This window comes from Pseudophryne corroboree, chromosome 2 (genome assembly GCF_028390025.1).
Source record: "Pseudophryne corroboree isolate aPseCor3 chromosome 2, aPseCor3.hap2, whole genome shotgun sequence".
Taxonomy (NCBI): Eukaryota; Metazoa; Chordata; class Amphibia; order Anura; family Myobatrachidae; genus Pseudophryne; species Pseudophryne corroboree.
In genome coordinates this window covers 937,614,948-937,639,848 of record NC_086445.1, presented here as the reverse complement: position 1 = coordinate 937,639,848, position 24,901 = coordinate 937,614,948, and the positions used below count along the sequence as shown (strand labels likewise).

The window sequence follows — 24,901 nt, the reverse complement described above, 5'->3', positions numbered from 1 at the left end:
GGGATTTTAAAAAACATACGTAGGTAAGAAAACTGAGCCAAATATACCTGCCCTCCACCACTATTCCAGTGATCTTGTCACACATACCCCCTCCCATTTCGACCTAGGGGTTGGGACACTTGTAGCACCTAAACATTGGCTAGTTGTGCACTGGGACTATGGTGGTCATTCCGAGTGGTCATTTTTGCTGCTGCTGTGATCAACTAGTCCACGCCTATGGGGGAGTGTATTTTAGCTTAGCAGGTCTGAGGGGAAAGTATACTATATGGGTAAAATATGTGAGGTGTGGGCCTCTCCGGACTTAAGGGCCCGTGGAACCCATGTCTCGCAACAAGCAGGGGTCCTCGGTATTGACCTTAAGTCAGTGATGGCTAACCTTGACACTCCAGCTGTTGTTGAACTACACATCCCAGCATGCCCTGCTACAGTTTTGCTATTTGGTCATGTTAAAACTGATGCAGGGCATGCTGGGATGTGTAGTTCAACAACAGCTGGAGTGTCAAGGTTAGCCATCACTGCCTTAAGTTGTTCTGATTCAGGTTTTTTTTTTTTTTTTCTGAGACAAAGTGGTGTCATTTTTTTTTTTACTGGACCTTGGCTTCAGGTGCTGGAAGCACATAAGCACATACTGTACCTATTTATTGTGCACAACGTCACATATACACAGAACTGCCACTTAATAGGAGTTAATTACTCTAGTAATTTGCTGGATTGGTTTTTATGTACAGTATTACATCTGTTTTTCTGTAACCGGCATACAGAAATGAAAACACTACTGTATTCTCAAATATAAATTATAGGGGATTAATGTTTTAAACAGCGAGATGTACTTTTTCTTGTCAAACTTCTCCCACAACGTTTTTCCAGCTTAATTGATCAGAACAAAAGGATAATGAGACAAGAAAGTGCTCTGAGGAGAGACGGAAATTGCAGACTTGCTTCCTTATACTCAGTGGAATTTAGAGTCTTTGAGTAATGTTTAATTTTGACTTCCCTCGCTTTATACATAAGACATTGGAGCAGTACCTGGTCTGTGACATTCCTGTAGGGAGCCCTGTCCTCTTACTACACATTACTCAGTCCGTGTGACACTTGTATCCTCATTAGCGGAGATCCTTGACAGCCCACTGGTATTTGTCATTTAATTACATTCTGAGATAATTCAGCATTGTCATGAGTCAGAAGGCAGTAAGAAGCCCAATTCATAAACGTTTCAATAGCTCAGTTAATACTGCATATTGCTCAGGATTGAAATTAGCATTTTTCTCTGGGCTCATTATGGTTTTATAGGCTGGGTAGAAATGCGGCATCGACCAGCTCAGCGAGAGGGAAAAAAGCTTGTTACCGGTAAAGGTTTTCTGGAGTAGGGAAATGACAGGCTTGATGAATCCTCTTCAGTACTCAGATCATTTAGGAATACTGTATTTCTAACTGTAGAGCAAGCACTTAGCATACCTTCCTCATGTTCTCTAGTCAGTATGAAGCAGAATAAAAAGCTGAGGGAAATGGTCTGCGAGTTAGACTGGCAACTGTGGGGGTTAATATGGATCGCGGTTGTGGCTCTCAAGCTGCTGTGGAACTACAAGTTCCAGCAATCCATTGCCAGTATTTTATTACCTGCTTCTACTGTAGTTTTTTACACCAGAGCAGAATACCCTTTTCTGGGTAACTATGCGCCGATCCATGTTTTTGTTCCAAGGGAGGTCCGCATTGGGAGATAGTATTCTGTAGAATGGGCTGCAATGACGCTGAATTAAAACTACAGAATTTACAAAACAATTTATTAAAAAGTCCCCTTGAGGAAAGAAGAGCCAGAAAGCAGCAGCATGCTACCAGAGGTGCGTGGCCATCCCAAGCGTAGAGTCTTTCCACTCTCCACACTGTAGCAGCACATGCTCTCCTCTCCTCGCTGTAGCAGCGTAATTTCCCCTCTCCTCACTGTAGCAGCGTAATTTCCCCTCTCCTCACTGTAGCAGCGTAATTTCTCCCCTCCTCCATGTAGCAGCATATTCTACCCCCCCCCCCCCCCCTCCCATTAGGTGGATCCAGGGCTAGTGCTAGGGTTTTCAGAAACCCCCCGGCAATCTATACATTTTTGCCCTAACTCCCATACTTCATAAAGGTGGTCTCACAGTAGTGCCCCTTATTCACATTACAGCACACAGTAGTGCCCCTTATTCATATTACGTCACTCAGTAGTGTCCCTTTTAATGTTATGCTACATATTAGTACCCCTTATACATGTTATGCCACACAGTAGTGCCCCTTATACACAATACCCACTGTAATGCTCCTTACACATAATACCCACAGTAGTAGTGCTGCTTAAGCATATAATGCCCACATTAGTAGTGCCCCTTTCACATAATGCACACAGTAATAGTGCCTCTTACATATAATGCCTACAACAGTAGTACCCCTAATAATAATGCCCACAGTAGTGCCATTTATACTCATAATGCCCCAGCAGTGCCGCTTATACACATAATGCCTGCAGTAGTGCTGCTTATACACATAATGCCTGCAGTAGTGCTGCTTATACACATAATGCCTGCAGTAGTGCCCCTTATACACATAATGACCACAGTAATAGTGCCCCTTATACACATAATGCCCCCGTGCAGTAACACATTCTTTCCTCTCTAACTTTCCGTTCAAAGCAGCTGCTGGTACTTCTGGCAAGACTAAGCTCTGATGGGTCTAACTGTGGCACTTCCTTACCCATCCCACCTCCATAATTGCAAGTGTTAAATGTGTCAGATTTAAGCAAATCTGCATAGATCATCATGCAAGCTGTCATTCCCTGGGTATGTGCAGACCCTATTTGCATATTTTATGCACTTCAATACAATGGGGTCTGATGCTCAACCTAAATACAATAGGGCTGATGCTCAACCTAAATACAATGGGGCTGATGATCAACCTAAATACAATTGGGCTGATGCCTGCAACTTGTCTCATCACTCAAAGTCAGCACACTGGAATGTCTGAAACCTAAATACAGTGGGGCTGATGCTCAACCTAAATACAGTGGTGCTGACGCTCAACCTAAATACAGTGGTGCTGACGCTCAACCTAAATACAGTGGTGCTGACACTTAACATAAATACAATGGGGCTGATGCTCAACCTAAATACAATGGGGCTGATGCTCCAACTAAATATAATGTACACTGCCTGCTAAACCAACCTAAGTGTATGGATGCATGTTGTGTTACCTTCAAGGTCAGTTTCCTTATTCAAATGAATACAGCAAAGATATTTTCTTCTTTTAGGGTGGAAAGATCCCCATCAGGTGGACAGCTCCAGAGGCAATAGCCTATCGAAAGTTTTCTTCTGCAAGTGATGCCTGGAGCTATGGGATTGTTATGTGGGAAGTGATGTCATATGGAGAGAGACCGTATTGGGAAATGTCTAATCAGGATGTAAGTAGCCTTACCACGTGTGTGTTATTTACATTCATTGTATGTTTCCCAAATGTGCTATGCATGCCGTTGTTTTATTTATTTTAACCTCTAAGATACCTATGAAACACCCATGTTTCACAAGGGGGGGGGGGGGATTATTCTCCCAGGGGTAAGAAATAAAGTGTCCCTTTCCCCTTGCATGTTTCTTTCTCATTTTGAAAAGGAGAAATTGATGACACAGGTAGTGTAGTGTAATCACATCTGATTTCTTCTCGCTGGGATGTGCTGGACACACTGAGGTGGGAAGATTATGCTATCGGTACAGTTGCTTGAGTTTACATAAATATATCTTGTATTGTCTGTATCTGTATGTATAAAACAAAGGGTGGGATGTAATGAAGTCCTAGATCAGCAGCCGTACAGGATGCAAGTCGAACTCGGACGTGTTTTTAAAGGGATAAACATTTACAAGGCATGGTTCAGCCTTCTACATGATTGCCCCTTTAAAAAAAATGTCTGAGTTCGGCCAGCATCCCGCACAGCTGCCGAACTTGGACTTCATCACATCCTGGCCAGAGTGTCTATTTAATGTAAGAATACAATTTCTGCTTAATACCTAGCTGTCTTCTATAGCCCTGCTCCACTGTCCTCTTAACAGTGTCCTCTTAACACAACAGAGCAGCGAAGTGGCGTGGCTAAATGCCCAGGTCTAGATTGCCCTCTGCATACAGTGGACCAATGGCAGCGGAATGTATGCTGCCTGGCATGGTGACATCTACTGTACCTGGCATAGGATTTGCCTTCTGTTCTGGAAAGTATGAGAAACTCACAAATTTTGGGGAGCTCCGCGGAACTCCTGGTAGAATGGGGAACACTCCTGGTCCTGCCCGCTTCCCTAGAATTGCATCATCATGGCTCCGCCACCTGCTGCGTGATGCTGCAAATGGCAGAATTACACATCAGGAAGTTGGGTCATGATTTTACAGATTGGTTACCACGCACCTTGCATTTGCCACTTGGACCTCCTGGCAGACATGTGCCACCCCACAAGGCAACCCCACTCCACCAATGATTAGAGAAGAGACATAGTAACTTCTGTCTCCCAGTTACTGCAAGCATGAGTAAGTGGTAAGTTTGGGCAGTAATGCTCATGCAAAGTGTCTTATTGTGTGCACTTCCAGCCATTGCCATGCTGGTACATATAGTTTCACAACAGATGGAGAGCAACAGGTTGTGCATCTGTGCTCAAAATGTATATGCAATATAACTAAACCTCACTCTTCCTCTATTTTCTCTAACGTCCTAAGTGGATGCTGGGGACTCCGTAAGGACCATGGGGATTAGCGGCTCCGCAGGAGACTGGGCACATCTAAAGAAAGCTTTAGGACTATCTGGTGTGCACTGGCTCCTCCCCCTATGACCCTCCTCCAAGCCTCAGTTAGATTTCTGTGCCCGAACGAGAAGGGTGCACACTAGGGGCTCTCCTGAGCTTCTTAGTGAAAGTTTTAGTTTAGGTTTTTTATTTTCAGTGAGACCTGCTGGCAACAGGCTCACTGCATCGAGGGACTAAGGGGAGAAGAAGCGAACTCACCTGCGTGCAGAGTGGATTGGGCTTCTTAGGCTACTGGACATTAGCTCCAGAGGGACGCTCACAGGCCCAGCCTGGATGGGTCCCAGAGCCGCGCCGCCGGCCCCCTTACAGAGCCAGAAGGCAGAAGAGGTCCGGAAAATCGGCGGCAGAAGACGTCCTGTCTTCAACAAGGTAGCGCACAGCACTGCAGCTGTGCGCCATTGCTCTCAGCACACTTCACACTCCGGTCACTGAGGGTGCAGGGCGCTGGGGGGGAGCGCCCTGAGACGCAATAATAAACACCTTGGATGGCAAAAAAATGCATCACATATAGCTCCTGGGCTATATGGATGCATTTAACCCCTGCCAAAATACATAGAAAAACGGGAGATAAGGCCGCCGATAAGGGGGCGGAGCCTATCTCCTCAGCACACTGGCGCCATTTTCCCTCACAGCTCCGTTGGAGGGAAGCTCCCTGTCTCTCCCCTGCAGTCACTACACTACAGAAAGGGTTATAAAAGAGAGGGGGGGGGCACTAATTACGCGCAGTATTAAATATACAGCAGCTATAAGGGGAAAAACACTTATATAAGGTTATCCCTGTATATATATAGCGCTCTGGTGTGTGCTGGCAAACTCTCCCTCTGTCTCCCCAAAGGGCTAGTGGGGTCCTGTCCTCAGAGCATTCCCTGTGTGTGTGCTGTATGTCGGTACATTTGTGTCGACATGTATGAGGAGAAAAATGATGTGGAGACGGAGCAGATTGCCTGTAATAGTGATGTCACCCCCTAGGGGGTCGACACCTGAGTGGATGAACTGTTGGAAGGAATTACATGACAGTGTCAGCTCTGTATAAAAGACAGTGGTTGACATGAGACAGCCGGCTACTCAGCTTGTGCCTGTCCAGACGTCTCATAGGCCGTCAGGGGCTCTAAAGCACCCGTTACCTCAGATGGCAGATATAGACGCTGACACGGATACTGACTCCAGTGTCGACGGTGAAGAGACAAATGTGACTTCCAGTAGGGCCACACGTTACATGATTGAGGCAATGAAAAATGTTTTTACACATTTCTGATAATACGAGTACCACCAAAAAGGGGTATTATGTTCGTGAGGAAAAACTACCTGTAGTTTTCCTGAATCTGAGAAATTAAATGAGGTGTGTGATGATGCGTGGTTTTCCCCCGATAACAACTGATAATTTCTAAAATGTTATTGGCATTATATCCTTTCCCGCCAGAGGTTAGGGTGCGTTGAGAAACACCCCCTAGGGTGGATAAAGCGCTCACACGCTTGTAAGGGCTCTACCCTCTCCTGAGATGGCCGCCCTTAAGGATCCTGCTGATAGAAAGCAGGAGGGTATCCTAAAATGTATTTACACACATCCTGGTGTTATACTGCGACCAGCAATCGCCTCAGCCTGGATGTGCAGTGCTGGGTTGGCGTGGTCGGATTCCCTGACTGAAAATATTGATACCCTAGATAGGGACAGTATATTTTTGCCTATAGAGCATTTAAAAGATGCATTTCTATATATGCGTGATGCACAGCGGAATATTTGCCGACTGGCATCAAGTCTAAGTGCGTTGTCCATTTCTACCAGTAGAGGGTTATGGACACGTCAGTGGTCAGGTGATGCGTATTCCAAACGGCATTTGGAAGTATTGCCTTATTGAAGGGAGGAGTTATTTGGGGTCGGTCTTTCAGACCTGGTGGCCACGGCAACAGCTAGGAAATCCACGTTTGTACCCCGGGTCGCCTCTCAACATGAGAAGACGCCGTATTATCAGGCGCAGTCTTTTCGTGGACAAGCGGGCAAAAGATTCCTCATTTCTGCCCCGTGACAGAGGGAGAGGAAAAAGGCTGCAGATATCAGCCAGTTCCCAGGAACAGAAACCCTATCCCGCCTCTGCCAAGCCTTCAGTATGACGCTGGGGCTTTACAAGCAGAATCAGGCACGGTGGGGGGCCCGTCTCAATGAATTTCAGCGCGCAGTGGGCTCACTCGCAAGTAGACCCCTGGATCCTTCAGGTGATATCTCAGGGGTACAAATTAGAATTCGAGACGTCTCCCCCTCGCCGTTTCCTAAAGTCGGCTTTACCGATGTCTCCTTCTGACAGGGAGACTGTTTTGGAAGCCATTCACAAGCTGTATTCCCAGCAGGTGATAACAAGGTACCCCTCCTGCAACAGGGAACGGGGTATTATTCCACACCGTTGTGGTACCGAAGCCGGACGGCTCGGTGAGACCGATTCTAAATCTAAAATCTTTGAACACTTACATACAGAGGTTCAAATTCAAGATTGAGTCACTCAGAGCAGTGATTGCGAACCTGGAAGAAGGGGACTACATGATGTCTCGGGACATCAAGGATGCTTACGTTCATGTCAAAATTTACCCTTCTCATCAAGGGTACCTCAGGTTTATGGTACAGAACTGTCACTATCAGTTCAGACGCTGCCGTATGGATGGTCCACGGCACCCCGGGTCTTTACCAAGGTAATGGCCGAAATGATGATATTCCTTCGAGGGAAGGGAATTTTAGTTATCCTTTACTTGGACGATTCCCTGATAAGGGTAAGATCCAGGGAACAGTTGGAGGTCGGTGTAGCACTATTTCAGGTAGTGTTGCGGCAGCACGATTGGATTCTCAATATTCCAAAATCGCAGCTGGTTCCGACGACTTGTCTTCTGTTTCCTAGGGATGATCCTGGACACAGTCCAGAAAAAGGCTTTTCTCCCGGAGGAGAAAGCCAGGGAGTTATCCGAGCTAGTCAGGAACCTCCTAAAACCGAGCCAAGTCTCAGTGCATCAATGCACAAGGGTTCTGGGTAAAATGGTGGCTTCCTACGAAGCAATCCCATTCGGCAGATTCCACGCAAGAACTTTCCAGTGGGACCTGCTGGACAAATGGTCCGGGTCGCATCTTCAGATGCATCAGCGGATAACCCTGTCACCAAGGACAAGGGTGTCCCTCCTGTGGTGGTTGCAGAGTGCTCATCTTCTAGAGGGCCGCAGATTCGGCATTCAGGACTGGGTCCTGGTGACCACGGATGCCAGCCTGCGAGGCTGGGGAGCAGTCACACAGGGAAGGTATATCCAGGGCTTATGGTCAAGTCTGGAGACATCACTTCACATAAATATCCTGAAGCTAAGGGCCATTTACAATGCTCTAAGCTTAGCAAGACCTCTGCTTCAAGGTCAGCCGGTGTTGATCCAGTCGGACAACATCACGGCAGTCACCCACGTAAACAGACAGGGTGGCACAAGAAGCAGGAGGGCAATGGCAGAAGCTGCAAGGATTCTTCGCTGGGCGGAAAATCATGTGATAGCACTGTCAGCAGTATTCATTCCGAGAGTGGACAACTGGGAAGCAGACTTCCTCAGCACAACCTCCACCCGGGAGAGTGGGGACTTCACCCAGAAGTCTTCCACATGATTATAAACCGTTGGGAAAAACTCGACAGGTATTGCGCCAGGTCAGGGGACCCTCAGGCAATAGCTGTAGACGTTCTGGTAACACCGTGGGTGTACCAGTCAGTGTATGTGTTCCCTCCTCTGCCTCTCATACCCAAGGTACTGAGATTGATAAGATGGAGAGGAGTAAGCACTATATTCGTGGCTCCGGATTGGCCAAGAAGGACTTGGTAACCGGAACTTCAAGAGATGCTCACGGAGGATCCGTGGCCTCTACCTCTAAGAAGGGACCTGCTCCAGCAAGGACCCTGTCTGTTCCAAGACTTACCGCGGCTGCGTTTGACGGCATGGCGGTTGAACGCCGGATCCTGAAAAGGCATTCCGGATGAAGTCATCCCTATCCTGATCAAAGCCAGGAAGGATGTAACCGCAAAACATTATCACCGCATTTGGCGAAAATATGTTGCGTGGTGCGAGGCCAGTAAGGCCCGACGGAGGAAATTCAACTGGGTCGTTTCCTACATTTCCTGCAAACAGGAGTGTCTATGGGCCTGAAATTGGGGTCCATTAAGGTTCAAATTTCGGCCCTGTCAATTTTCTTCCAAAAAGAACTAGCTTCAGTCCCTGAAGTTCAGACGTTTGTAAAAGGGGTTCTGCATATACAGCCTCCTTTTGTGCCTTCAGTGGCACTTTGGGATCTCAATGTAGTTTTTGGGTTCCAAAAGTCACATTGGTTTGAACCACTTAAATCTGTGGAGTTAAAATATCTCACATGGAAAGTGGTCATGCTGTTGGCCCTGGCCTGGGCCAGGCGCGTGTCAGAATTGGCGGCTTTATCCTGTAAAAGCCCTTATCTGATTTTCCATTCGGACAGGGCGGAATTGAGGACTCGTCCTCAGTTTCTCCCTAAGGTGGTTTCAGCGTTTCACCTGAACCAACCTATTGTGGTGCCTGCGGCTACTAGGGACTTGGAGGACTCCAAGTTGCTAGACGTTGTCGGGGCCCTGAAAATATATGTTTCCAGGACGGCTGGAGTCAGGAAAACTGACTCGCTGTTTATCCTGTATGCACCCAACATGCTGGGTGCTCCTGCTTCTAAGCAGACTATTGCTGGTTGGATTTGTAGTACAATTCAGCTTGCACATTCGGTGGCAGGCCTGCCACAGCCAAAAATCTGTAAATGCCCACTCCACAAGGAAGGTGGGCTCATCTTGGGCGGCTGCCCGAGGGGTCTCGGCTTTACAACTTTGCCGAGCAGCTACTTGGTCAGGAGCAAATACGTTTGTAAAATTCTACAAAATTGATACCCTGGCTGAGGAGGACCTGGAGTTCTCTCATTTGGTGCTGCAGAGTCATCCGCACTCTCCCGCCCGTTTGGGAGCTTTGGTATAATCCCCATGGTCCTTACGGAGTCCCCAGCATCCACTTAGGACGTTAGAGAAAATAAGAATTTACTTACCGATAATTCTATTTCTCGTAGTCCGTAGTGGATGCTGGGCGCCCATCCCAAGTGCGGATTGTCTGCAATACTGGTACATAGTTATTGTTACCCAAAAAATCGGGTTATTGCTGTAGTGAGCCATCTTTTCTAGAGGCTCCTCTGTTATCATGCTGTTAACTGGGTTCAGATCACAAGTTGTACGGTGTGATTGGTGTGGCTGGTATGAGTCTTACCCGGGATTCAAGATCCTTCCTTATTGTGTACGCTCGTCCGGGCACAGTATCCTAACTGAGGCTTGGAGGAGGGTCATAGGGGGAGGAGCCAGTGCACACCAGATAGTCCTAAAGCTTTCTTTAGATGTGCCCAGTCTCCTGTGGAGCCGCTAATCCCCATGGTCCTTACGGAGTCCCCAGCATCCACTACGGACTACGAGAAATAGAATTATCGGTAAGTAAATTCTTATTTTATGTCTGTTCAACAGATACTGTAGGTAGTTTTAGCAAGTTGTCACTTTGTTACTGTAAGTAGTACAAATTAATACAATAACATCCATCGATGACCTATTAATATCTAACATCTTCAACCTGCTGGCTATAACAGAAGCATGGCTCAGACAATCGGACACGGCTTCCCCTGCAGCACTGTCACATGGTGGTCTCCACTTCACACACACCTCCAGGCCTGGTAACAATAAAGCAGATGCGGTTGGAATATTAATTTCCCAATCTTTCACATACAGTTATACCACAGGTTCCATCACTCACATTCACATCTTTGAAATACATTCTATCAGAATTTACATTTCTTCTCTCTGTGTGTTGCAGCTATCTATCTCCCGCCTGGGAAACCCAAACACTTTATGGAAGATTTTACTGCCTGGGTCCCTCACTTCCTATCCTCTGACATCTCCACCATCATCCTGGGTGATTTCAATGTAGCTGTTGATAGTCCAAAATCTGCTGCCTTATGCCTCCAAACTACTTACTTTAACCTCATCTCTCAGCCTCTCCCAATGGACTGACTCTTCTACCTTTCAAGAGGGCCACTGTCTTGATCTTGTATTCTATACTTCTGATTTCACTAACACCCCTTTCCCTCTTTCAGATCACAACCTTATCACCTGCATGCTGTCTTCCACTACTACAAACTTAAAGTCACTGAAGTCCTTCAATCCTCCTCAAACCCACAGAAATATTAACACATTTCATTTTCAAGACCTTTCCTCCTCTCTGCAACAACTGCTCTCATCTATTTCTGTATTCGCTTCTTCTGAGACGGCTGTATCACACCTGAACCAAACTCTAGAAATAGCAATTGGTGAAGTGGTTAAAGCTACCCATCACACTCCACATAGGCCTAGATGTCAACCATGGCAGTCTAAATTAACAAGACACCTACAAAAACTCTCACGTAAAGTTGACCATCAGTGGCGTAAATCTGTAAATCTTGCACTCCAAGTGACTTCCTCATGTATAAAACTATCTACCACTCCTATCATAATGCCCTGGACACTGCCAAACAAATATATTTCCAAACTCTCATCTCTGCTCAAGCCTCTAACCCCAAGCGACTTCTAAATACATTTAAATCACTTTTCAACCTTCCTTCACCCAACCCACCAGCCACTAACAGTGCACAAGATCTTGCTTCCTACTTCAAGGACAAGATTGATAATATGGAAAAGAAAAAAGGCTTCTTTTTAGGCGCACTCTTAAATGTATTCTACTACAATGTTACAATGACATAGTTAAAATTTAACTTTTATTCGCATCTCTTAAAAGGTAATCTCCTATTACAAACAAACAAACAAACATGAATATGTATTAAAAACGGTGGGCAGATAGAAATATTTATGTTTTATTAGACAATTTAATCCCTAAAAGTTGAAAGATTTCTGGCGGAGAAAGCACAGTATATATTCCAATATTGGGTGCTCAGTGCATTCTATTCACTGCCAATGCTCCTGTATATAGGACTATAGGGTTTACTCATAAAACAGCATCAAAATATTCTAGGCTTGAGGACCTCAGTACGAGGAAGTGACCAAGCCCGGCAGTACAGTCGAAATGCGTCTTCCCCTCCCCTCTCCATGGTGACGGCAGCTTAAGCGGTCCAAGCTCAGCACATCCAGCGGCACCAGCGGCATGAGCATATGACCGCTAGCTAGAGACGCCTCCCGATCATGAGCACCATGCTGTAACAGCAGCGGATGGTATGGCTCCCATCTCTCCCCTTGGAGGTCTGGACATACCCCCTCTCCCGGTCTACAAACCCACACATCCCCTTTCATCAGAAGGGGATGCACGGTACTTCTTATACCACTTTATCATGTGTCCATTGATCCTCCCAGGACCCCCGCAATGCCAGTATAGATGCATTGAATACCTGACTTTATTAGTAATATAGATCTACTGTTTTTATATAAGCTAAATGGAAGCTGCTCTCAGTACTCTGAATGATCAACATATGGTGTCTGGTCTACTTTTGAAATACGGTGTCTGGTTTATTTTTGAAACATTCTCTTATACTTATGCCCTGGTGCTGCTGCATATAGGCTATGTTGCGTATTACTTCTGTTGAATAAACTACAAAGCATTAAGAATGTTGCAATTAAGGGTCTGATCTGACAGTAGCCTTATTATTTGATTTGTTTTCAGTTATAACACTGATCCCTATCTTATAGGAACAGGGAAATTCCTTTCACTTTCTTTACTCATTTTCCCGTTCAGGACTCTCATTGGTGATTTGGTGGACTCATTCCCCCACGGCAGTTTTTCAACTGGTGGGATTTATGTTCACTATCTAACACCAAAAGCAGATCCGCTCTACTCTTTGCTCTTATCTCACATTTTCATGAACTCTCATCAATGATTCAGGAGACAGATGCATGGAAATATCTATGACCTACTATCATACCTCACTGCTTATGCCGAATCTCGTCCGATCTTGGAAGCCATACAGTAGAGGGCCGAGGCAGTACCTGGTGCAGTAGGTTTGGACCCAGTTATAACTCTAGTCTAACATTGACAGCAAATTCACACTAGCCCTTACTTTTTGTTTCTGCCAGCTCAGGCAACTCATACTGAGATCTTCAAGCCTAGAATATTTTGATGCTGTTTTATGATTAAACCCTATAGTCCTATATACAGGAGCATTGGCAGTAAATAGAATGCACTGAGCACCCAATATTGGAATATATACTCTGCTTTCTTCTCCAGAAATCTCCCAACTATTAGGGATTAAATTGTATAATAAAACATAAATATTTCTATCTGCCCACTGTTTTTAATACATATTCATGTTTGTTTGTAATAGGAGATTACCTTTTAAGAGATGCAAATAAAAGTTATATTTTAACTATGTCATTGTAACATTGTAGTAGAATACATTCAAGAGTGCTCCTAAAAAGAAGTCTTCTTTCTTTTCCATTTTTGGAAATGTACCCAGTGAGCAATTACTAACTTCATGGTGCACCACCAGGAGACTCTATTGTGGCATTATGCCCAGTTATGACTTGAATACTGGTTCTTATAATCAATAACAAACTGATACCAAATTCCCTACCTGAACCCTTTTCATTTGATCCCAAAAATGAAGATGAAGTATCAACACTTCTCATCCTCCTACGCTACCTCTCCTCTTGATCCTATACTCTCACAAATAAGTGAAGCACTGACTCCTGTGCTCATCCCAACCTTAACTAAAATCTGTAATCTCTGTCTACTGGTATCTTTCCTTCACTGTACAAGCATTCGGTGATTATTCCCATTCTAAAAAAAAACAAAAGTCTGACCCTAACTCTCTCTCAAACTATCATACTATCTCTCAGCTCCCATGCCCCTCCAAGCTACTTGAGAGACGTGCCTACACTCGCCTCATAGACTTTCTGAACTCTTACTGGACCCACTTCAGTGCTCAACACTCCAAAGAGACAGCACTGACTAAAGTAGTGATTATCTGGTCACTGCTAAATCTAAAGGTCATTTCTGACTTCTTATTCTTCTAGATCTCTGTATGTGGCGCCAAATGCAATATGGATAATTATACATAGTAACAATACTGATAGTTTTCTATTGTAATAAGAGTAAAATGTGCATGTATTCATACATACACCTTGTTGTGTCTTTTTGTATGGCTATTCTTTGGTGTATACCCCTTTAAATATTAAACACGGATTGCTTATTCTGAAGCACCTGCAATAGGTGGCAGAATTAATGATCTAGACCGTTCTGCTGTTACTATATTCTTATATTGCTGCAGTATCTGCAATTATTGATATTTGGGTAATTGAACAAGCACCTCAGAGTAAAGAAGTAATATTATAATCATGAGCCATGGCTTAGTATTGAGGTGCTTTAGTAATGCAGTATGGTCATTAATTAAGGAGCACAAACAACTGACACCTGTTAGGGTTAATGGCAAACCAATCAGAAGTCCTCAGGAGTTATATAAGGAGTCTCCAGAATAGTGTAAACCAACCTCCGCCTAATCAGATGAACTGCCATCTGATTTGGCAGAGAAACCCAGAAGTAGCGGTCCATACATGAGGCTTGTATTCCAATTTCCAAGCGAGCAAAGGCTCTGCGAGCGGCCGCGGATACTGCAGCTTGGGAGCGTAGACCACCCTACACCTGGGCACACCGTTGCCAGCCAATCAGAATAACCAGCCCCACCTAAGCTGGAGTTTACTTTAGAAAACCACCGATGGTAAGAACAGGCATACCCCCGCCCAACAGTGATACAACAGAACTGGGTAATTACAGACAGTTATAGAGGTACTGTAGGAGGTAGGTGTCTTTCCAGAAACATTGAGGTAAGGGCCTCTTCCAGATGTTACTATGTGGCCCTCAAAGTTCTGGCTATGCCCCCGTACATAGGCACTGACTCCGAGTTGACCGCTCGCTAGCTACTTTTTGCAGCCGTGCAAACGCATAATAGCCGCCCATGGGGGAGTGTATTTTCGCTTTGCAAGTGTGCACTGCAAACGCGTGTGCAGCCGAGAAAGAGTTTGCAGGAAAATTCTTAGTGCGCACTAGTTAAGCAGCTGGACACACCCCCTTCAAAAGAAGGTTCCCAATCCCTTCACCCAAAGGTGTACATGCAAAAAACAATAGAAGGGGACTTATCCTGCTCTCCTCAGTAAGGTCACCGTCACAATGGACTTCCAGAGTTGTTGGTGAACTCGTATGGGTACCATATAAAAGAAATGTGAATATAGTGACGTACAGTTTTAATCAACCAACAAACATAATACAATACAATAACAATGGTTAAAAAAATTCCATTTTTAAATGAAAAGCAGCATAGGTAATAGCAGCGATTGTTTGAGCAGCTCAATGGCATGGACTAAACAGTGAGAAGCAATGGAAAATTACCAGATGTATAGAACTACAATTGCAGTTCAAAACAGCTTGCGGGTTTCAATGGAACAGGGGAACCCGGAAATCCCCTATACCTCGCTGCACTGCACTGGTTAATCCTCCGGCACTCCTCAGCTCATAGTCCTGTATCCACCAACGCGTTTCAACCTCTTACAGAGGTCTTTGTCAAGGTGCAAAGTGATTTAGTGTGCTGCTGGGGGAAGTCTATTTAAATGTCCTGCCGCCAATCACCTTCCGGTGACCGCAGCTGAACCCTGTAAGCTTGATTGCTTCACTCAGTCCCATAGTCTTTTTACTTCCTGTAGACACATGTCTCCATGGCAACCGGACTTCCGGTCCTAGGCAAAGTCTAGTGCTCCGAGTAAAAAAACCTTATTCCAAATCGTCCGTTCCGCTTATGTTAGGACCCGCTTCCTTCTGCCGCTCGCAGGTTCAAACGGATTCCCCTCAGTTCGAGTTATTCCCGGCCGCCAAATAGCGCTACGTCACTTCCATTTGAAGTATGGGCAAAAAGTCTCTTCCCTTCTTTTGGATTGCGTCGCGTCACCGACGCTATTTCTGTGTCAAATATAAACAACAAAATTGTACACACAGTGGAGAGGTGAAAGTAGGCTAAATAACAGTAATTCATCATATATATTAAAAAACTTAATCTAAGCTATGTGCAATATGCAAACTGCAAATTACTCAAATTCTAGTAATAAAATTTCAGTATTAAAATTTTAAAATTTATAATTTAAAATTAAGTTGACAAGGTATTAAGAACTGGACAAAACCTGCTTACTAAAAATCCCTTTTTGTTGGAAACTGATGATTTTTCAATGTAGAAGAATAATGCAAACAGAAGGGACCAGGTATATAAACATGGATAAAGGAAAAGAGACCATACGTGTGCAGCCGAGCTGGATGAAAAAGTTTTATTGCAGTTTCTGAGTAGGTCTGAACTTACTCAGCCGCTGCGATCACTTCAGCCTGTCCGGTCCCGGAATTGACGTCAGACGCCCGCCCTGCAAACGCCTGGACACGCCTGCGTTTTCCTTACCACTCCCAGAAAATGGTCAGTTGACACCCATAAACGCACTCTTTCTGTCAATCTCCTTGCGATCACCCATGCGAATGGATTCATCACTAGAAGCATTGCCCAGCAACGATACTGTTTGTACCCATACGACGCGTGTGCGCATTGCGGTGCATACGCATGCGCAGTAGTAAACTGATCACTGCGCTGCGAAAATCGGCAGCGTGCGATCAACTCGGAATGACCCCCATAGTCATTCACACCATCGAATGGGAGAGATGTTGGAAAGAGCAGCCGTTCCCATTCAGAAGAAACCAGGATATAAGAAATAAAGGAGAAAACGCTCATCACCAGTATTTTGTGCAGCAAACATTTGAAACGATTTTTCTCTGTAGAAAACAAAAGTTCAGGCAAAGAACAACTATTGGATAGAATAATTCTAAGATACTTCTTTTCAATCCTTAAGTGAATGTATAAATTAAAGCGCACTATAAAACTTACCGATTTTCTGAGAGGGGGAAAAAAATAAGAGAACGGCTAATGGATTTCAAACAATACTGACATAATTGCTTGGAAAAAATTGAACAAAGAGCATAGCGACTGCTGCTGGTAAGTGCAATGTCTCCCAGGAGTAAGAGCTGATCCAAGGGGAATGTCACTGCATTGTTCAAACTGATGGAAAAAAAGAAAGTGGAACAATTTCTACTCAATTTATTCATCAAAACATTTTTTTCCCCTGTTAAATCTACAATAAATGCCTCCGGAGAGTGTGGCGCAGCATGCGGAGTAGTTATAAGGAGATAATGGAATTACTTGGTAAATGAACTCTAGGGCTATTGGGTTTCACTAGTCAGTGCCATTGTTGCACATAGATATTGTGGTGTTATAGTTAATCAGAGGGAAAGAAAATGCTTTTGTGCTGTAGCTTTGTATAATCACGTGTATATCACTTCAACCACCTGGTGGTTAATCATCTCACAGCCATGTACAACACAGAAATTATACCACAAACACAATGAACTTCCAATTCCTAATAGTAACCTCACCATAGTCCTGGGCTCCAAGGGCTCGTAATAAATGACCATGTAAATAGTTCTGTTCAGCCGTAGCCTTGTTATTCCAGTGTTAATAGAATTTCCACAGTTATATGCAGTAATAATGACGCAATCGTCAAAATAAGAAATTTTGTTATTTGGTTAACAACACGTGTGAACATACTGTATATTAATCTGCACATCCATAGTGGTGGTGGTGGGGTGGGATATGGGGGTTCCCTCTTACTTAGTTACATAGATTTGATGGCTTGTGAGACGGCTTGAGCTCAGAGACTCCTGCCGAACTCGTACGTTTTTTTAAAGCGGCAAACGTTTACAAGGCAAAAACCAACCAGGTTTTGCCTTGTAAACGTTTGCTGCTTTAAAAAAATGTACGAGTTCGGCCAGAGTGTCGGCGCTCCGGCCGTCTCGCAAGCCATTACATCTGGCTCCAAGAGTTTTGACTATAAAAATGATTAGAATCAGTGGTGTAACTACCGTGGGTGCAGGGAGTGTAGCTACTATGGGGCCCAGGCTGCTTCCAGCACAGCCTGCTGCTCCTCCTGCACCCACTCACGGGCTACCTCCAAGGCCTGCTGCTCCCTCTTTACCCCCACCCACGGTAAGAACAGCTGCTGCCGATAGCTACCCCAAGACTGCAGCCACGCTTTGGATCTAGCAGTGGGGGACCCTAACTGGCCGGCTCGGAGTCCCAGCAGCAGAGCAGCACTGTGATTCGTGGGTATTAGAGGGTGGAGCCTAATGCCACAAACTGCCCGCCCCCATCAGAGACCTCTGCTGTAGTCAGGTAATGTATCTTCTGCTCGTCCCCCTAAAGAAATGCTGTAACACAGTAGTCCTTTCCAGGTCCTTTCAGAACATTTCAGGTGCAGAGTTATCTGGTCTTCATTACTTCAGCAATTCTACAATATATATATATATATGTGTAATATAGTAATATCTGTGTTACTATTTCCGTAGGTCATTCTGTCTATAGAAGAAGGGTATCGTCTCCCTGCTCCGATGGGCTGCCCAGTCTCTCTTCATCAGTTGATGCTTCTTTGCTGGCAGAAAGAAAGGAATCACCGACCCAAGTTCTCAGATATTGTGAGCTTTCTAGACAAGCTCATCCGCAACCCCAGCGCCCTTAACATACTAGTGGAAGATATTCTCGGGTAAGGATTATAGCATTGCATAGGATTTGCTGCCGCTCGTACAAAACAAGCATCGTCCTTGTATGTGGCTGTGTTCCTAGCTCACATCTTTCAGCAAAGACCCACGTCAAGCAATCAGCCAGCTGGGCCCATGCATAAACTGCTGTGTGTATGGGAACAAAAACCCCTCCAATCTCCATGTGTCACTGATGTTAAAGTGGGCAAATGGTAGAAACAAGGGGATATAATGACCACATGTGACACGTACAGTATACTGTCATCATCCAACTAATGTAGCTCCACCAGTTACAGACCTACGAATCAGGTGCCAGTTATCAAGATCCTTCAGATTTATATATCAGATCTATATATAGTACACACAGTAGATTCTTCTCACAGAACTATAGAAAGTGGATTAGGAAAGGTCCACAACCACCCAAAATAGCCACACAGATCCCACGTCTCAAGAAAAGATTACCACATTTATGTAGCAGAGCTCAGTCATCCCTTACTATACTTCTATAGCCCAATCTGACAGATATTGGGGGAGACAGGGCTGCCATCAGAAATTATGGGGCCCTGGACTGACAAAAGAGACAGGGCCCATCTGCCCCCCTTCCAAAAAAAAAAGATTCTGCCGCACCGCTCTACCCCCTATGTGATGTCATACATTGTGATATTACATATAGGCGGAGTGTTGTGGATCTACAGGAACACTTCAGAGAGCTGATACGCAGTTGAAGGTATGTTTTAAGAAGTCCTCCCTGTGCACCAGCCTGCTGTTGTTTCACAGCCTGGTGCAGCTCTCCAGGTATTGGTGGTAGGTGCCAGGGGTGTGCCCTCCTCTCTGTAAGGGCCCAGGACACCAGTCCCCCCCTGATGGCTGCCCTGGGGGGAGATGTATCAAATCTGGAGAGTGATAAAGTACTATCAGCTTGGCGCATGCGGGTTGTACGTTAGGTGCCATCTGCACCAACATTGTACAGCAGCTTTTGTGGGTATATGTATCAAGCCTTGGAGAGAGATAATGTGGAGCGAGATAAAGTACCAGTCAATGAGCTTCTAGTTGCCATATTAAGGCTTTGTTTGAAAAATGACAGGAGCTGATTGCTTGGTACTTTATCTAGCTCCAAGCTTTGCTATATCTCCCCACATTGGCATTGCTATGGTCAGTTTCAGTTTTCCATTTGGTGTATAGTAAGTTGAGGGGCAATACATTTAGGGGAAAATGCACTAGATAAATAATAGCTGGAAACTGATGTGTTGCTATGGACGACTTCTCCACATGTATTTTTTAGGTTTGATACATCTCTCCCTAAGGGGCCAATTTATCATCATCCGCATCCAAGGATGCGGATGTGGTATGATAAAATTGCCCGAATCCGCACTGCGATAATTGATTACATTGCACGGATGTATCAATTATCGCATACAGGGACAGAGCTTGCGAGCATATCTGTCCCTGTGATAACAATCTGCAGTATCATCAGGGTATTTTTCTGGAAAAATGCCCGCACCGGAGCACCGATCCCCGGCTCCCTGGTTTTTGTTTACTTTTTTGTTTTTGTTTTTACAAGTGATCAGCTTGTGTGTTCATCGGACACCCAGAGCTGATCACATTGGCCGGTCCCCCAGGAGGCAGAGAAAGCTGGGCAGAAATAGGGATCTCGCAGTGCTGCCCGGTGATTTCGCCAGCCTGGGCTGGCGAGATTATCACAGGGCACACTGCAGTATTTTTTTTTTCATTTTTTTATTTTTGTGTAAATTCTGCCACATCACGTTTCCCATTATAAGTATGGGGAATGCGATGTGGGTTACCAAATAAAATTACAATTAAAGGGTTTGGAGCAGATTTTCACGACAACTGCTCTAAAAGCCCTTTAATACAGTGTTACTAAAATAATGTGAATATGGTGTGAAAATGAAAACACCCTTTTACACATTATTTTAGTAAAAAAAAGTTAATAAATATGGCCATTAGACTTTTTGAAACAGTCTAGTGATGACGAGATAATTTGTTCATGCATTAGGACAATATATAAGTAAGGGAGGACTAAGGGGTCTATTTACTAAGCCTTGAACGGATATAAAGTGGATGGAGATAAAGTACCAGCCAATCAGCTCCTAAATACCATGTCACCGGCTGTGTTTGAAAAATGACAGGATCTGATTGTCTGGTACATTATCTCCGTGCATTTTATCTCCAGCTAAGACTTAGTAAATAGACCCCTAAACGTTGCTCCTCACCTCTATGGGGGGAAATCAAGTGTATTGAGTGCCAGCAGCCTCTAATAGGCATCCGATGGAGCAATACAAGTGTTGCTCCGTTCGGGGGGGGGCGCACAGCACCCAGAACTGACATTACTGTTATGTTGTTCCGTCATTTTGACGGGCTGGTAACTAGTTACCTCATAATATTGCAGAGATGGAAAACAAATCCTGGATCAAGGTAATCCAAATAACTTTAACCTATGAACAGAAAAGTAAGTCAATGTACCTAATGAAGGTAAAACCTTTACTAATATAGCTTCTATTAATCTACATGTAATTGGGCGCTGCGGAACCCTTGTGGCGTCATATAAGTAAAGGATAATAATAATAATGCATGAAGCAGGCGGATAATGAAGAGGAGCTGGGCTGCAGGATGACTTGAGTGTGTCCTCTGTTCTATGGCTCTGTTATTTATTTAGGTCTTAAACTTGTCATCGGAGTTGCACAATGCACCTGTGCTTTCTGTTCATTTACAGCATGCTGTTATCCTGAAAGATCTCTTAATCACAGTAATTACAGCTATCTGTTCTAATGACACAATCCTTTGAAGTATGAGTGCTGTCCATTATGAAGGGTGATCAGGGCTCTCTGTAACAGAACACTAAACATCACTTGATGAATTGTCACCACTGGGGTCAGTGTGTTAATATATCATCAATATACTGCTCCCATTGTTCTGTTCTGTCACTGCCAACAAGAGAAAGATCATTACAAGGATGGTAGTCTAGAACGTTACTCAGAAAAGAGAGTCTTCGGTGGACCAACCCATTTAAATATATTTTATTCCAATGTCATTTGTTTTTAGTCTCTGCATTGTTTTTAATGTATGATTTTGCAAACAGTAAAATATTGGAGTTGCCCTGTTATGGCTCTGCCTATCATTACCATTGCAGCCGCGTTTCTCTTATTAACCCAACGACACCCCAGAGCAGCATGCACTGATGCAGTCACTGTCCCAGTTTTAGACTTACTGGTAAATTAACTGGAGCTTCTAAAAGTGAAAAGAGGTGATATTACCCATAGCAACCAATCAGATTCTGTCTTTCATTATTTTGGATGCAATAGAGAAATGATAGACAGTATCTGATTGGTTGCTATGGGCAACATCACCTCTTCTCATTTTTCGAAATTTTAGTAAATTGCCCCCTTATACTATAAAGTCCTCTGAGTGTGGATTCAGCATCAACTTGTATTGCCCGTCTGATCCAGACCTCAATTCCACCCAAGCTCACTCACCTCTCATGTGTTCCCTTCAGTGAACCCCTATTTATTGTATTTGCCGCTTATTTTTAAATCTGATGCTTCATTTCTTTTATTATCACTGCTTCCCTTTATGTGTGGGGTTGGTAATGTGATCCGGGCGTTTGGGACGCTATTGATCAGAATACCGACAGTGGCATCCTGATCTACAGAATCCTGACACCTGCTAGGTAAGTATTCAAGCCCTCCCCCCTCTAGCCACCTAACCCCAACCTTTCCTACCCACAGCCTGACCCTCCCCACCGCAGCCTACTGTATCAGTAACCCTCCCTGCGTAGTGCCTAACCCTAACCCTTTCTGTTTAGTTCCTAACCCTCCCACCCAGCAGCCTAGCTGTAACCTCCCCCCCACCGCAGCCTAACCCTTAACCTCCCTCTAGTGCCTAAACCCTAACCCCCCCCGCCCCACAGCCTAACCCTCCCCAGCATACTTATGATTGGGATTGCGATAACCAGGATGCTGGCGGCGGCCTGTGATCGATGTCGGGATGTTTTAGATGATGTTATTAATTCTAGAGTCTGTTGTCAGTGTTACTACAATACAGTGGCGGCACGGGGGTCGGTGACACTTGGTGTGGCCAGTGCTAGCGTGCGGGGCGTAAAAGAAGTGTGACCTTGTTGAAAGGGCATGGTCTCATGGGAGTACCTTACTGGTGTCACTATGAGGACATGGCCTAACAGGAATCCCCAATTACCTCACTCTGGGGGCATGTCCAGTATCCCCGAAGATGCTGGGCTGCCCCCATATCCTAGTGCCTGCAATGCTGGCTCCATCTCAGTGACAGGATACGATTGCTGCAGGATAATGTCACACAGCAACACCTGGGTCCTGTAACTGCGGAAGAGCCGGCATTTTGGTGTCACTCATCCGGCTGTGAGCCGCACCTACCTTGTGACGCCTGTGCTACAATATGTGTTTTTATTGACAAGTAATCTCCACTACATGTCTAATTTTCATGGGTTTTGAAACCGTAAGGGAAAGTGAAGCACCAAACTACCTGTCGATCTGCATCTGTTTTATGTCGCTTTTGTGGGGTTTAAAAATGGGATTTTGACTAAACTGCCATAAAACCGACGCAGCTATCTGGCCAATCAGAAGAACTATGCACTTACACTGTAACACATTTACAATTACAGGTTGAGTATTGCTAAGAAAGTCAGAACCTTACATTGATCATTTTTTTTATGAGGGAAATACTGTTTTAATAATAGTGTAGTGGAAACCATATTGTTTAATTTATTAAGAGAGCAATTGTACTTATTCATTATATTAAACGGGCAATATTAAGTAATTGTATTTGTTTAGAAATGAATGGGGCCGTGCTGATTGGTCAGTTCTTAGTAGAGTTTGTTTGATCTCCAGGTGTTTCTATTGGTTTCTTTCCACAGTCATGATACTTGGTTACTTGGCTTTTGTTAAAAAAAAAATTAACCCTAGTGTGTCTGTGCTGCAGGGGATATACATAGTAAGTTCTGCGGGGACAGGGACTGATGTGAATGATTGATGATTATATGGTCTCTGTAAAGGGCTGGAGAATATCATGCTGTATAAATAAATGTTTAGAAAGAAATATATGATAAAAAAAAGATTTAGAAATAAAATATGGTGGTAACAATCCTTATGTTATTCAATTTGTTATGTTATTTTCCATAAGTAACAGCTGGATGTTCTCCTTGCAGTGTGCCGGACTCACCGGGGGAAGTACCAGAATATCATTTTTTTGTCACAGTCACTGAGTGGCTAGAATCCATCAAGATGGGTCAGTACGCTAATAATATCATTGCCGCTGGGTTCACAACGCTGGACTTAGTGTCTAGAATGAGCATTGAGTAAGTAATTTAGAAACAAAGATAAACATTGCAGAGATCTTAATACTATGGTATTACATGTACTTAATATTCGTATTTATTCTCTACATATATTGGAAAGTCGTTTGGATATATTTCTATTTGGGATGTGGTTAATTTGCCGGCTGTCAGGATCCCGGGCGGTCAGGATACCGACACCGGAATCACGACAGCCTGAACACCAGCGCACAGGGGCTATTCCCATTCTTGGGTGTCCACGACACTCATATAGTGGGAATAGATTCTGTGGAGAGTGCAGCGAGCCACCGAGCCCACAGTGTAGCGAGCCAGCAAGGGGACTCTTAGCGCTTGTCCCGCTGCCGGCATTCTGGCGGGCGGAATGCCGCTGTCGGGATACTGACATCCGGCATCCCGTCCGCCGGCAAATCATATGTGATCCTTCTAATTGTTGTCTTTTTTTATTAAAAAAATACATACACATATATATTGCAACACACACAGACACAATAATTTCTGTATGTACCCGAGCTTATATGCATAGAATTATACTGTAAGATTTACAGGCTAGAAACACATTCCCCAAAAAGAAGAAGATTGGACATTATAATGGTACCCGGGTCTGGAAACATGTACAATGGGGATCCGGTCATGTGACCGGCGCTCGGGATCCCGGCGGTCACCATGCTGACACCGGGATCCTGAACAATGAAAATGCCGGCAGACAGAATGCCGACCCACAGGCACTATTCCTAGTCCACGACACCCATAGAGTGGGAATAGAACCTATGGCAAGTGCAGCGGCCTCGGTGGCTCGTTGCAAGGGGCTTTGTTGCTCTCACCCACCAAACCCCCCCCCCCCCGCACAAACACCCCCCCGCCGGCATTCTGTAGCCGGTATCCCCAGCGCCGGTCTGCAGGCCCCAACCCGTACAATGTCGTTTATTAGATAAATATACAAAAACAGACACGTGTTTGATAAAGCATTTGAGAATCAGCAAAAACAAATACACAACACAATAACTTTAATAACTTTAGCAATTGATTAATGCTTACAGGCCTTGAGGCTGCTGGTGTGCTGGATATCTTTTGTTTTTAATATTGCATTCCTATTGTGGAGACTGACTGTCTCCATTATTTC

General features: G+C 44.6%; 1 protein-coding gene across 3 annotated transcripts in view; it reads left to right on the top strand.

The window, feature by feature from the left end:
• Positions 1 to 24,901, top strand: part of LOC135050113 (ephrin type-A receptor 6) — a 1,497,116-nt gene that overhangs the window by 1,466,754 nt on the left and 5,461 nt on the right. For 2 of the 3 annotated variants that reach the window (XM_063956286.1, XM_063956285.1), the window contains 3 exons: positions 3,275 to 3,424; positions 18,252 to 18,445; positions 23,635 to 23,784. In XM_063956286.1, the coding sequence (XP_063812356.1) occupies positions 3,275 to 3,424; positions 18,252 to 18,445; positions 23,635 to 23,784 (494 nt within the window). The remainder of the gene's footprint in view (positions 1 to 3,274; positions 3,425 to 18,251; positions 18,446 to 23,634; positions 23,785 to 24,901) is intronic. The other variant, XM_063956287.1, reaches the window with a different exon arrangement.